Raw genomic sequence first — 15574 nt, forward strand, 5'->3', positions numbered from 1 at the left:
TAAAGGTACCCTTTCTGTCAGCATGTAATCTGTTTGCTTTTTCCACTTTCAAAACACGTGCATTACAAGTGATTCCACAAACTTGTCATTTTTTAAAAGCAAATAACCTGGATTTTTCTTTAAAAAAAAAAAAAAGAAAAAGCACCACAAACCAAGCAATGAAGTAATATGATTACTGGCAAGCAAGCGACAAAACCAGGCCCATCATATACAAAAGCACATAAGTGTAAGGAAAAGCAGACAGCACAAAAAAATGTCCCATATTAAACTACATCAGCAAAGAATTAATGTTTTTCATAATGAACCATGCCAAATCAAACAGAACAGTATTATTAAAAATAACCATCCCCATCACTTAACTGATGTACAAAAATTATGGGTGTCACCACACCCCTTCAGATGAGTCTTCAGAAGGCTTCAACCATCCTTTAAATAATCATGCAGACATGCTGCAGAACCAAATGACAGATAGTTGTATGTTTTCCTGATGCAGAGCATACCACCAACTTCTAAACACACAGTTTCAGTACAATTTTGATTTATGAATTAGAATATTTTAGAACATTAACACAAGTGAAAAGTGAGATAAATAAAACTAAAGGTATTTCTGTAATTTAAGTTATGGACAGAGACCTGATACTCAGGTTGGTTACTAAAGAAATAAATTATTATTTTAAATGTGAATTTGGTGAAGAAAAAGAAAAATCATTAAAACAATGCAGCCAAACTTTGATGCAGATAGAATTTGTGTAAGAAATTCCCAATTCTCAATGCTATTTTTCTAGTATTTGCTGATGTCTTCATCCTAAATTTGCCCCACCAACCTGAGAGCATGAGCAACCATTTGCAAGGCTTAAACTGCCACACGTTAAACAAACAAACAAACTAGCTAAATCCTACCACAGTTTTGTTGTGTTCCGTGAGATCGGAAACCCCCTGAAGATTACTTAAACTGGCATAACAAACTGAACCTGCCAGAACAATTCACTTGGCTTATATGCTGTTCCTTGCGGCCATATGAGGAATGCTCAAAACCAGATGTATTTCAACTTGGATAAACTCTTCTGGCACTCCACTCTCTTTATGAGTACAGAGCCCCCTTATCACATGACAGCTTAGGAATCAAGATAAACAACAGAAGTGCATGAAGCATCATTGCACCTGAGCAGAGCACAGGCTGGAGGACGTCTCTGTGTCGTTAGAAGGATATGCACTCACAGGGAACAGGCACACACATGTCCCAGACATAAGATGAAGCAACCTCCTGCTGACATCCTCCTGCACATGGAGGAAGAAACAGCCACAGATCTTCCAGGGCGTACATAAGGAAACTGTGGCTCATCCCACTCCAAAGGGTGGGTAACTCTGAATTGAACAGTGAGGCAAAATTACTGTGCACTTTATTTTCTCCCACTACTGCTGATCTTCAGTGATAAAACACAAGCTCAATAAATGTTAGCATTACAGTAGCTTCCATTGCTTTACTCATCTTTCATTCTACATAAGCAGAACAAAAGTACATGCTCTTCTCATGACCATGGTCTTCCACACTGAACCACAATATTTGAAATCACTGGTCCTAAAAGGAAAACAGTTCTAGCACATTCAGTGGCCACTTTAATTCCTAGTAATAAATATTAGGCAGATTGTTCTTCACCAGCACAAAATTCTGAATACAAGACAAGTCTACTTTGAATTCTCAGACTTTATGCAGATACAAAAATCATTCAACAATTCCATGTTAACTAGGAAAACAAAGATCTCAAATTGTTCTTTCTTAGTCCCAAAACTAAGGAACTTGGAGAAAAGACGTAGCATTTCAAGTGGTTTTCAAGATTAATTCAGCTAAATAGAGACATTTTAATGTATATTTATTCCTTAATAGTTGCAGAGTTGACACCAAAAATGCCCTCTCGCGGCACAGCAGAACCCTGCAGAGCCTGCCCTTGGTTCTCTCAACTTTAAAACAAGAATGCGTTACTTAGGGATTATTTTTAAACTAAAATGAGATAGGAAAGCATATAATAAGCTAAACTAAAACAAGAGACAAGAGTTTCAGTGAATGCTTGTGTGTGGTTCTTTCAATTTCCAGTTATTTTGAGTAAGTAGTGAGAACATCTGGTCCCTCCTGTGAATCTAAGCATAATCAAATTCCTGAGGACAGTTGTTCTGGGATCAGAGCACTGTCACTTTGGCAGATTCCTGAGAGGTGTGTATCATTGCGCTGTTTGATATCTTTTATTAAAGAACATGTACAACAATTTCACTGGGAAAGTATCCATGCACTTCACATCTCCAACAATAGGCAACGACTTGCAAGGCTGCCTCCCTCTCACCCCCACAGACAACTAATTCTCAGAGGTGCACCACTGAGCAGCAGAGGAACAATCAACAGACAGCTACAGTCAACACACAGACACCCAGCACATTTGTTCTCCCAGGTAGCGTGCAAAGCTAGCACACTACAAATGTTTCTGTTCCTAGAAATGTGACTGTGATGGCTTTGATGCCTTTTCTGAAAGCAACACCTTTTACACACGTTTTATTTTTGCTTTTTAACTCGTAGTCTACCAAAAATTACATTAACATAGCAGTTCATTTGCGAGCAAACCAATAAAGCACTAAGAAAACCTTTTATCTGAAGCCAGATCTCAACAGGCACCGAAAGGCTGGTGCTCGACGAGTGAGGGAAGTCTCTCATCTTGCATCTACAATATCCCCAGTTAAGAGCACATTCTTTAACAGATCATTTCCCAGCCGATGGTAATCGGGGCTGCTCGGCAGCCTGCCAGATTATTCATGAGGACAGCCACTAACAGCTTGCTTCCCTGGTCCTGCCCCCATGTAAACAGTCTGCTGTGAAAGGTGTTACTCTGTTTTTTCAAAACACAGCTCGAGTAGGAAGCAATTGTTTGTAAGCACAGGACTGTCATGTTTCAGCTGCCAGTTCATCTGCAACAACCCAGAGAATGATCGTATTTCACTAACGGGTGCTCACGACAAGCACTGGGAGCGAGCTGGCCGTGGCATACACAGCACTGTGCATCCAAACTGGTGAGTGAGCTGGTGAGTTTGGAACTGTCAAGGCTAAGAGAATAAAAAACTGACCAAACAAAAAAACAACCACATTTTGGTCAATCAGGAAACTACTCAACCAGTATTTTCACCTCAGTGCAATAATCAAAACCAAGAAGAAAACTCACACAGCACTTTCACAACCTAGTACAAACCCTCAAACAAGCCTTAGAAAATAACATCATTATTTGAGTATCTGAAACTTTCTTTTCAGGCAGAAACCATCCGTGTTTGATTTATACAAAGGCATTTTCAAAGTTTTCAATTCAAGCTCTGAGAAAAATATTTTAAATACTTGTTATGAAAATAGTACCTTTTAAAATAATAATTTATTCCTTAGTGATATCACTATGTCATTTAATCTGTAAGAGCACAGATGTAAGCTTTAAAAACAAACAACAAAACCTAAATGGAACAACCAAAAGAAATCCTTTTCACAAGTGTCACTGAGCTCTTTCTCAAACCCTGGTTTGTAGATGGTTGAGCTGTAAGCCTCCCTGGAGGGTCAGATGCACATACTGTGGGCCTACCTGTATCCCTGTATTTCTGTAGCAGTTTGGGGCCCCCAGATGACACCATTTCATGCAGTGGTCATGGAAAGGCACACATGGCTGGCACTGAACATACAAGCAGATTCCCTGGGACGAAGCTTTGTTAGCCATGCTGCAAAGTTACTCAGTTTTGAAACCACACAGGATTATGGCAAGAGAGTTTACCAACCCAGCACAGTAACAAATCAGTAGGATTTGAGATATTTTTGATCATTTTCTTCATGCACTATTTCCTCTGAAGAGTCTCAAAGAGAATCAAGAGTCACAAAGCTGCATCCTTACAGGTCTAACAGTCCAACAGCCCTTTTCTTTCTAAGTAGAACCAAGTTTTTCATCCCTTTTGAAACCAATAAATCAATAAATCTTTTCAGAATTATCCTAGCTTGTGTCTTTTTACTACATCCTGGTTTTGCTACTTAAAAGTTAATTGTGAGACGCTGAGTAAAACCAAGTCATCAGAAGATCTACAAAACCAGTTAACTGGTCAAGATCCCAACCCACCAAAGCTGCAGCCTTTCATACAGTTGTATATTGCTCTCCTCCACTACCTGCAGAACATAAGAAAAACAAGTCTGTGTATACATGCCCGTATAAAAGGAGAAGTATGGGTTGGGGAAGAAAAGAAAAAGAAGTCAACACATTTCCTTATTACCTGAGAATAGTGATTAAGCCACACCTAAGGCTGGAAGAGAGACGACTTCAATCAGTAGTACTCAGCCTTGAGAGGCTTCCTCTTCAAACAGCCCTCCTCAGGTGTATTGTAACAAAAATTCCTCTCCCATAATTCAGCCTAGACCACTAACCTGTGCTGTCCCAGGATGTCTGCAGCTCTTTCTGCTTCTCTGTCTTATGAAAATTTCCTCCCGGGATCAATCTCTGTACCCACCCATCTTGACTCAGCAAGCCTCCTCTTCAGAGCACCAGCCTACCCACTCAGGCAGAGAACACCATTTCCCAACCCCTACAGGAAATAACTCCTTGTAGTCCTTTAGCAGTTGAATGCTAAGGTCTGTCACTTGTGATTTCACTTCAGTGTATGCACATCTAATCACACTGACTGATTACACTGGTCACAAATACATGTTTTCTTCAAACTAGGAGCACTTCCCCATCAGTTAGAGTATCTACACTATCACTAGGACCAATTGTGTGGAGGTGGGAAGTGTCCAGCTGTTTGTTGTAGGTGTTTGCAGCTGACAGTTAAGACAACATACTACACAGGATATCCCTACATAAGTTTTAATACCTAATTTTTAAAAGGCATCTGTGACATTTAAACAGGTAATCTAAAGAGAAGCCTATACCCATTTTAAAAAATCCACATTAAGTATGTACAAAGGAGTAGTCCATCTGAGTGGGTGGGTCTGCCTTTCTTCCAAGGAATTAAGCTGTTGGTATCCAAAATAGAATATCTCTAAAAACTGGTTTTCTTACAGTCTTTTCAAAGTTTATTTCCAGAGAAGCATTACCTAACTATAAACTTGGTCTTCAAGCCCTGTAGAAACTGTTTTCAACAGTGGGGTGGGAAGAGGTATTAACCTAAGAGCCAGAAAGCTTTAAAGGACATTCCTCTCCTGACATATTTCAGATTAAGTACAAACTCCTTCCTCTAATTGTTAGTCCTGTTGACAAGAGAGTGGCCATCCTTGTAATTAAGCAGCTTAAAAGGCAAAAAAAAAAAAAAAAAAACAACAAAAAGCAAGCTTCACTGTAAGAGTTACTCTAGTCTATCTGAATATCCAGTTAGTGAAAAGAGTCTTTACTCCAATCAATGGTCAAGGTCCACACTTGGAAAAGAAGGAAAATTAACAGAGTAACAAGTGCAAGCCAAAGGTTTACTGGAAATCTACGACTGTGCTCTTAGCAGCTGAAACGGTTAACTTCCAGGAAGGACAACAAATTGTTCCAAAGCTTTTGAAAAGGTACAACTTTTTTTTTTTTTCCCCCTAGCATCAATGCCCAATACAGAAATATTCCCTCAAAGCCATCTGTCTCAGTATGTAGCATATTTATAACATGGTCTTACAAAAATGGCAAGTGCTAACCTCTCAGTAGAGTTCAACCTGAAGAAAACCACAGCTGAGAAATAAGCACACTACCTTCAAACCAGCTGAAAACACAGGGGCTCTCCTACTGCTCCACCCAATTCTTCACATGGGGCATCCTCCTTGTTCTCCCTCTTTAGCCCATCTCATTTATCAATTCTATTTAACAGTTTATGCAACTGTCCACCACTTGCTCAAGAATTTATTCTCCCCAGAGAATTCTCTCACCATGCAAACATGTAATGTACTCCTGATCTTCAGCAAAAAGCTTTACCAAGTAGTGAAAATTACATATAATGCATCACATCCTTTAGCATAGTTCTGCCTGCAGACATTTAAACATTCTGCTGAAATAAGTCTAACACATTTATTAGTCTACGTATTAGGATAAGCTCTCTTTCTTTTCCTTTGATCCAAAGTAGGCATTGAATTGTAGCACCAAGAGGTTAACTTGCACACAACACATTTAAAACACCCAAAATATGGCTTTAGAAGACACCTATAAAAAAAAAAAGAAATAAAAAGCAAGCCTTTTGCCCTCTGATTTACACTGCTTGGTAAACAAATAATGCCTCTATATTTTCACTGCTCTCCATTATATTAATACCAATACCCTATGTTAATCAAAATTAGTCTTTCTTCTGCCTAGAAAACGGGCAGAGAAATAACAGCAAAAAGCAAAGAACTGAGTAAACATACAAGTTAAGTGAAAGCTGATGTTGAAGCTAGTTTGAAGATGACTGTAATGATTTGGAAACAAATATATGCAGCCTGCAAAAAGTCAACATTACTTTTTTTTTCAGATTAAATAAAATAGAAAAATCAACAGCAGCTTTTCTGCTTTCTCATACTTGACAACCAGTGTCTAATGCAGAACTCCTGAAGAAAAAATAAAAATCACCTGCATGTTGCAGAATTGACATATTTTCAAAATGCTCAGTACTATGCTCTGAGTTCAAGATATTTGGCCTTTAGGACATAAATAAAATATAATGAAAGTCCTCACTTGACAAAGAAGAGTAAATAAAATCCAGTATTATTCAAATGCTTCATTTCACCAGGATATCAAAATCTTATTTTAAAAGTTTTGGTACCTTTGGTTGCACTTTTTATTAAACTAAAGATAAAACCTTTAAAGATACATAAGCAATAAGGACCACAAGGATTTAAACAGAAAACTTCAGGCAGAAATGCACATACCTACTATGTGTTGGTAACAAGCTTTTGGATCTGTCTAGACAGGTCAGTGATGTTCTTGCCAAGTGCTGCATGGCAAACAATCAAAAAGAAAAGGGTTGGGCGCTTAACCAGATTCTTCTTGGATTTTAACATCTTTAATTACAAATCTGCTTTTACATTCAAAGTTCTGCTTCTAAGGACAGTGTCTTAGAGCAGACCTTGTAAAACTGTCTTATAACGCTGCAGGAAAAGACAAACTACAAATAATAGGAGGTTTTAGACCCATCCTTTACCGTTATCTGAAGCAAGGTCACAAAACCCCCATTTTTAAAAAAAGCACATGTAGGAGGCATAGACAAATTCAATTTAACAGTAATTTAGAATGTACAGTCATACCAGATAGAATCAGATGTGATATTAAGTAAATGTGACAGCATATTATTCAAGCTGGTCTTTGCAGGGATGCAGCACTACAGTACTGAAGCAGGACACTTAATCTGCATCAAGGAAATGTAAATATTTGAGTTGATGGCAAACTTGATCAGTAGTGAGGTGAAAACTCATTTTAGTGTAATCCACCTGCAGCAAACAGAATGGTAGGAAAAGAAGGCACAGAGCCTGGGAGAAAAACCTGTACCCATGTACTTCACACACCCTTCTCTTCACCAAAGCTCTTGCTAAGATTGTTTAGTATTGCCAGATTCACCTGGAAATGCTACTTCTTTTATTTCCTCCATTATAAATTACAAAAATATCTTGCATTATAAATTTGCCTGCAGACAGGTAATCCTAGGTTACAGTTGCTATAGAGTTTAACAATTACTGATAGAGTGCAGAAGCACCCCTTCTCAACAAAATATGTAGTATTAATATCAAGATTCTGCTGTTTGAGATTCTTTCTTTTCCAGTAGATAAAGGCTAACAAATAAAACAAAATTAAAAGTGTTGACTAGATTATCTGATGTGGCAGACATTACATGCTTCTAAAAGCAGCCTGAAATGTAACACAAGAGTACAAAAACTATTTTTCAGATTATAGCAATACCTACCCAGTACAACTGCATTTATGGTTAAACTTTACATCGAGACAGACCTTCGGAAATACTGAAGCCCTCACTGCAACATGCAGCTTCATAAAACATTCACATTCACAGAAATTCACTGAATACAGAAGTGGACACTGCTGTGGGAAAGAGGTTGAATGAATGAAATTTCTGACAGGTTCACATTAAGGAAGCTAGCATGAGTACAGAACAAAATCCAGATGCTGGCAGCTCTGGAGAACCAGCTCCTACTCTTGTTTCTGAGCTGCAACACAAGGAAGCCATATAACCCCAACCAGAACAAAAAAACATTCCTCTGTTTCTCAGACAACTCTTATTTTCAGAAGTGTTCAATGCCCAAAACAACGTCTTGCATTAGTGGGAACTATGCTTTAAGTGTATATTATCCTTGCTGACCGCCTTAGATAGTCAAAATTCAGTTTTCCAAAGCGTGTATATTGGACGAAAGGCAATCAAGGACTGATAAACTGAGCAAAGTACTTTTTGTTTCAGCCTTGGTTTAAAAAGAATCAAAATGCAGCACCTCCCCTGATACACTCCTCCCTCCCCCACGAACACACACAGCGTTCATTCATACGCATTGTTGAATCAAACCACACGTGGCATGCTCCTCATGCACCGTTCCTAGCTTGCTCTTCCAGAGGACACTGCGCTTCAGGCAGCTGGAAGGTGCCCTCCTGCTGCTTTCTGAGGCTAAGCTGAAATACTTCTTTTGCTGTCTGCAATCCTCAACAGTCTTTGCCTGAAGATAAGTATATCTGCATCTTATTCACTGTTTAATGAGTGATATTTCATTTTAACTACCCCTAAAAGGACACTTAATTTATACCCTGACTTGAATGAACCATATGTACAGTATCTACCTAGGATGTCAAATATTCCCAGCTCAGATCTATTCACAACCCAAGAGAATAAAATTTATGGAACAGGCTGTCTGATCAAGTCCAGAGCTGGAGAACAAAGGACAAGAGACAGAGCAACTTGTACAAGCAACACTGTTTACTTCTACGGTACATAGTCCTTTTCGCCCATTGTTCTAATGGAACACTTTCTTACAGGAACAATAATAATAAAAAGCACCAGCACAGACTGACCGCCATCCTGGCGGCTCTTTCACTGCCTAATGTCCTACTAGCGAACCAGTAGAGGCCGCTCAAGACCGTCTATCGCTTCTGCAGAACTGCAGCATGGGACAGCTTCCCTACTCTCATTTCAACACCAAAGCCAGGTCCAGCATTTTTCTTCCATTTCTCCACTTCATATCTGCTTTTCCACGTGCACAGATTACCTCCATGAAGTCTAGTCACCTCACAGGCAACTGCTGTTTGAATTCTAGTAAACTATTTCTAGTCATGACATATAGATTGCTGCATATCATGCCTCTCAAGATTTATCCAAACGTGGGCTTTGCCCATCACTGTTGAACCAGTTTGGGTTTCTTTCCTTAAAAGTTTCTCTGCGACATTTTACAGCACACAAGGGCGTTTCATTTTTCCAGAGACCACCCTCACATCTGCTGGTGATGGTACAAATGTCTTTGCTTTTAGTTGGTGAAGTTCCCATGAGGTTCCAGCTACCTAATTTTTATTCCACTTCAGGAACTCCACACAACTCAAACTGGTTACACACAGAAATAACACAGTGAGGTGCTTCACAGGCTTGCTTCCTCACAGGTGGATTTCATATCAGTTCACACTTAGACACTAAAGACCACCTTTAATCTAAGCATGGGTTCAAGAACCACAAAGAAAATCATGTATATTGAAGATCTCATAACGAGGGACATCACTACTCTTTACAGTAGTTAAGTGCTTTGCTTTTACAGCAATAACCATAACAGAAAAATGGAGCAAGAATAAAAAGCATTTGTATTTGCAGCAGGCTATGAAGCACCTCCAGTAAACAGCAGTTTAGCTCCACCTAAACAGCCACAAAAAAGATAGCCTTCAACATCCTACTAGGAGCAGGGATGACAGGCATTCTGCAGAGCAGAAGAAATTGTTGATTAAATTTATTAGTGAGATTATAAAACATTTTCTCTGATAATCATAAGGACTGAACTCAATAATCCAGATGGTCTCCTTCCCTTGGGCTTCAGTGATTAAATAATCATTAACTGGGTATCATCTACAGCCTGCACCGGGTACATCTGAGCTCTTGTGTGGTTTTCAGTGACGTGGTATCTGGACGTACAGATTTGGCACAGCAGAATCAAAGTTAAAAAGGCAGACCTCAGTTTGGTGTTCTTTGCTCTTTTACCATTCCCAAATACTTGAAACACATACCATGTGTACTTTCTAGACACAGTAAAAGGTAAATACAAGAATTAAAGAATAACAAACGCAGTTACAGACTACTGCTATAAACAATGGAGATTACATTAAAAGATTTGTTTCTTGTACATCCACTGTAGAGACACTGTACATCACTGAAGAGACCAACCTGGACTAAACACCGATTTCAGAAATAAGCAAATAAACTTCAGATATTTAAGTGCTGATTTCCACTTATTTTGTTCTCAATTTTGGGCTACGGTTTGAATGCAGTATTACCTTTGAGACATGCAATATTATTGCAGCATTCTAAAACAACCTCTCTAGCAGCAGAAGCCTTTTTTCATCATATTTCAGTACAAGCCAGTTAGGTATCTAATACTGAAAGGATGGATACTTTCACATAAATGCTCACTCTTTCAAAGCTGTAAGAGGTAACAAAAAAGCATTCCAGACTGTCAAAGATTTCAAACTTCCCAGTGTCTCTTGGATTATCAGAAGAGGATCATAAACAAGTGGAAACAAAAGCCTGAACTATAATGCACACACAAGCTGGTTTTCTACCAGTTGTTATTTCCCTGCACATCCTTCCCCAAAACAAGAAGACGTCAACCACACTTAGCACTGCACAGCAGCAATTCAACTACCAGACACAAATCAGAGCAAGTGCTGTCAAGCCTTCATTCAATTCCACACACACTCACTAACAACACCCTTTCTGCAGTGAGTCTAACATAAAGAAGTTACCCAAACATATTACAAAATCATCAGCAAACAAACAAGAAAAGGGATGAAAAAAAAAAGAGCAAATACTCAAAGTCAAGAAATGCAACATCCATGACACTTTTAGAAACATCCAGTCCTATGGTCATACCTAAATTGATATTCCTCTTCAAACAGATCAAAGTTTGGCATATCAAGAAAATTGAATGGGGTTTTGTTTGAAAAAAATAATGTTAAATTGTGAGGTTCACATATTTTTATCACTTAAAGAAGAATAGCATTGAAGAAAAAAGTCTAACGGTTCATAAGCAATGGTGACCAAATTGCAACCTTTCATAACCGGTATCTATATGGAGCTTAACTGACTATGTCATGTCTTTATTTGAGTAAAAGTAACAAAGATGCTGAGGCTACACGTATGCAAAGACAAAACTGTAAGAAAAGTTTTCCCATTCTCTCCTTTGGACAAGCTATTTAAGTTGCAAACAAGCCACAAAACTACTAACGAAACTACTAAACAGAAATCCAGGAGAATCAGTATATATACATGACTTACATGAAGCTTTAGTTAGTGGTTTTAGGAAAAAAGGCAGGACTGTACTAATAGGGTTTGCCATTATCAGGAAAATCTAAAGAATAATCAGAACAGATAAAATCATTCAGGAAGACATGGATGTGCATAAATGGGAAGAACCAGAACGTAGCTTCACACATGGCTTCCTAACACAAATCAGTCTTAAAAGTTAAAGCAGTAAAGACCTGGATGTAGGAGTCAACAGGCAGCATTCATATGTGCTGTCAGTGTGGGTGTCTTCCTCAAACAGGTAAACAACCTAAAATGCAGAAAGCTGAGAAATGCTGAGAGACAAGAAAGCACTTTTCTTGTTTGAGAGTCTCACAAAAGCTCATTCCAGTATACCATTCTGTTCCCTCACTTGCAACATAGATGATTTCATATTGCAAGAGGTGCAGAGAACAACTCCAGCATAATCAAACAGATGGAGAGCCCTTTCTAAGGGATTGGGTAAAGAATCCATCTTATTCAGTTGAGCAAAACAAGACTAAGAGGGGATGTGATTTCAGACAAACATCTTGAATAAATAAGCAAAAGGAAAAAATACAAACTAAAAGACAACTGCTTAGCTGTAGAATGGCACTAACACATAAAAATGTTATGAAGCAGAGCACGTTAACTTGGAAAGCTTCTATCCAACAGGAGTGGAGTTGTGGAAGTTTTCAATCTCACAGTATGTGGAAAGGGGAGAAAAGCTTACCTGGATGACCAGGTAAAAGTCTAAACAGGTTATAAGCCTTTGGTTTACTATATGATGTTCCAAGGCAGTTGATAGTACTGACGTAATAAAAACATGGAAGTAAACGGACATGGGATTATTATTTTTTAAGTTAAAGACAACTCACAATGTTTTATCTAATATTTTGATTACTGTTGTACTAGAAATGTTATGTAAGTGGAGTTAGCCTATATGCAGTTAAATAAAATGTTTGATAGGGAGTCCTGCATTAAAGAGAAATCCTACTTAATAATACTTTACTTTTGTTACAAAATAATGCTTAAATAATACTTAATAGAAGAGTTACAAGAGTCAAAGAAATTGACCAAAAACTACTGCAAGTTGTATTAACAATGGAAACCATCACAAGAAGGCTTACTCACAGCATTCCTCCTGACACTTTTCAATAAATTAGTATTCAAGGAGTGACAACTTGCTCATGAAACTTCTGTGGATGACACCAGATTGTAAACTATCACCAATAAAGGAGGATTGGGCAGTTACACAGGAGAGCTCATGGGTTTTGTGAGCTGGAATGCCAGAAAATGGAATTTCATAGTACAACATGTGAAATCATGCGTTCAGGGACCACAAACCTTTTCTGTAAACTGAGAACTCATCATGTGGAAGCAGTATAGGTGAAATGAACAGAGCAGTGAGATATGGAAATCTTCATTTAAGGATGCTGGTGTTTACATGAGCATAAGGGAAGCTCAATGTGTTCATGGAAGAAATTCCATTTGGCTCAGGAAGCTGAAAACAGAGAGGCTAGAGCAGTGCTGGGGAAAATATCACTGCTAAAGAGGACACTATATCAGGTGGATCTTTGGTGCGAAGCAGTGCAGCTGAACAGATGTATTTCCAAAAATTGCTGCCTCTCCTTGCAAAACTTTGCCTGACTAAAGATGGCTGAGTTTATCCATCTGCTCTGTAAAACACACATTCTATTGCAGATTTCATTTCCTGCAGCATTTCCAATTCAAGGTAAAGAACACTATTAGCACCAATTATGGCAATGCACTGCACAAAACCGTAATTTAACGGATCAGAAATTAAAAGCATTGTAATTTCCTGACAAACAAGACACAAGAATGCTCTTCCAAATAGAACAGCTGGGAAAAGGAATCTAAGATGTTCTAAAATTGCACCAGTAAGCTTCAGGAAAGGCAGAAAACCAAAGAGATGTATTCCTACAAAAAACAATAACATTTGTGCTCTCTGTAAGAATATTTACACTAAACTGCAAAGTTATCATTTTTTAGAGTTCCATCGGTCACCTATGTAACCAGAAGAACTTTTATTCCTTTCTTTCAGTGCACTGGCAACAGTTCAAGGGTGGCAGAATTCAGCTGCTCTCCAATGCCCTGCTGCTATAATCTGTTGAGGGCTAAACTAACTATCCAGCCTGGCATTGCAAGTAATTCTCTGCTTGGCCACATAGGGACTGATGGGTTTTTTCCTCCTTTGTAGGGAAAAAAAGGATATTCTAGGATCATCTGGAATTTTATTTAACAAATACCCTACCATGCAAGGCATTTATGATGCCTTCAGTCAATCCCTCCTTCTCCTGGCCCAGTATCTTTCTCAAGTTCAATATTTACCAAATGCCTCAAAAGTTGGTCAAAGGTTTTGGGGTATGCTCTGCAAGCATTTCAAAACTAGACACCTGTAACAGTTATCAGCATTTACAGGAGACTGTACCAAATGACCTGGGTTAACTATCCCAGTCCAGCATTTACCAATTTTCTTCTGTTAGTTTCGCGAAATTTGTGATGCATTCAGATTTCCAAAGGAAAATGCAATATCATACGTGACACACAACTCTATACTCAGGGTATGCCAGAGTTTTCCTGATTTGGTTAAAGCTGTATTTTTACATCAATATTTACATTTGCGAAACCCTTATATACATAATGTTTGAAAGAAGGTCTTTTAATTATCCTATTTAACTGCAACATGTTCACACCTCATAGAACGAAAGTGCCTTAACAGGCTCAAGTTTTTTGCTGTTGTCCGAGTAGGATGCACTACATAAAAGATCCAGCAGCAACCACCGACCCAGGCAAGGCTAACTCGCCTGTTCAGCCCGTCCACAGGAAGCCACACTGAGAGCCTTCGCTTGCACGCTCCCTAGAACTGCATTCACGGCCGCGAGCCATTTAAAACGAAAAAACGCCCGTTCACCTTCAACAACCCTGACCGGCGTTGGCCATGCAACGCTCCACCTGCCACAAACCGCACTTTAAATACCAGGAAGCGGGGAGGGAACCTCAACAAGGGCTGAGGAGCAGCCTCAGGGCAACCTGTTGCTAGCTGCCGAGAGCGCGGCGGGTGGGGGATCTGTGTCCCGCCCCGCACGCCAACTTTCCCCATCCGCCGCCAAAGCCGCACTCCTCCTTGTCACTTCACCCCGCGTTGATCATTAATTAAATGGGCGGACGTGCCGGGTTGGTAAGGGGGGTGGGGGGGTGAAAAGAAGGTAGCGAGGGCCCGGCGTCCCCTCACCACCCCCGCTCCCGCCTGAGGCGGCCGGGCGGGCCGGGGCCGCGCTGAGGGCTGTACTCACTCGATGAAGTAGCTGGCGCCCTCCTCCGAGAATCCCTCCTCCCAGCCGCGGGGCAAGTCTGCAGGGCAGGGGCAAAGAGAGAGAAAGAAAGCGGGGAAGGAAGAGTAAGAACTTCGCCCGCGGCTCCGAGCTGCCTCAGTGGCCGCTGGGGAGGGGTTGTGGGGGCTGAGGAAGGGGCGCGGAGCTGCCGTTAACGGTGCGCGGGGCGAGCCCAGGGCGGGGGGCCGCCCCCAGGCACCCACCTGAGCGGATCATGTGGCCGGAGTTGACGGGCTCCCCGGTTCGAGGATGCAGCCAAGTGGTGGTGCGGGTCAGGTCGCTGGGAGGGAGAAGCGGAAACATGCACCTGTTAGTTACTGCGTGCGGTCGGCCGGGAGAGACGGAGGGAGGAAGGCGAGCAGCGGTGGGAGCAGGGCCACCCTCCACCCCTGCACCCCTTCCCCCGGCGCCCCCGCCCGCCGGCGCCCCCTTACTCGATGAAGAAGACTCGCCCGTCCCTGCAGACACCGTAGGACCAGTGCTCAGGTAGAGTGTCCCGCCCCACCGCCGCCGCCATGTTCGCCGTGCGCGCAGCCAGCCAGCCAGCCGGCCGGGGAGGGGGTGCTGGCGGGCGGGCGATCGGCCGGCGCTCGGCGCCCGGCTCTGCCCGGCTCTGCTCGGCAGCGCCACCGCGGCCGCCAGTGGCGCGGCGCCCCGGCGCGGGGCGACACCTCCCGCCCTCAGGACGCAGCGGCGGGGAGTCCGTGGGAGCCGGAGGTGGCGTCGGCCGCCTTTGTCCGCCGCTGCCCCGCGCGGGCGCCTACCGC

At 41.1% G+C, this 15574-nt stretch overlaps 1 protein-coding gene across 1 annotated transcript in view; it reads right to left on the reverse strand.

Annotated features, from left to right (window-relative positions):
- PLEKHA7 (pleckstrin homology domain containing A7) overlaps nucleotides 1–15324 on the reverse strand; it is a 125271-nt gene extending 109947 nt beyond the window's left edge. The window contains 3 exon segments of the mRNA XM_054390524.1: nucleotides 14769–14826; nucleotides 15011–15087; nucleotides 15242–15324. Coding sequence (XP_054246499.1) covers nucleotides 14769–14826; nucleotides 15011–15087; nucleotides 15242–15324 — 218 coding nt within the window.
- Nucleotides 15325–15574: the final 250 nt, after the last annotated feature.

Source organism: Indicator indicator, chromosome 21 (assembly GCF_027791375.1).
Source record: "Indicator indicator isolate 239-I01 chromosome 21, UM_Iind_1.1, whole genome shotgun sequence".
Taxonomy (NCBI): domain Eukaryota; kingdom Metazoa; phylum Chordata; class Aves; order Piciformes; family Indicatoridae; genus Indicator; species Indicator indicator.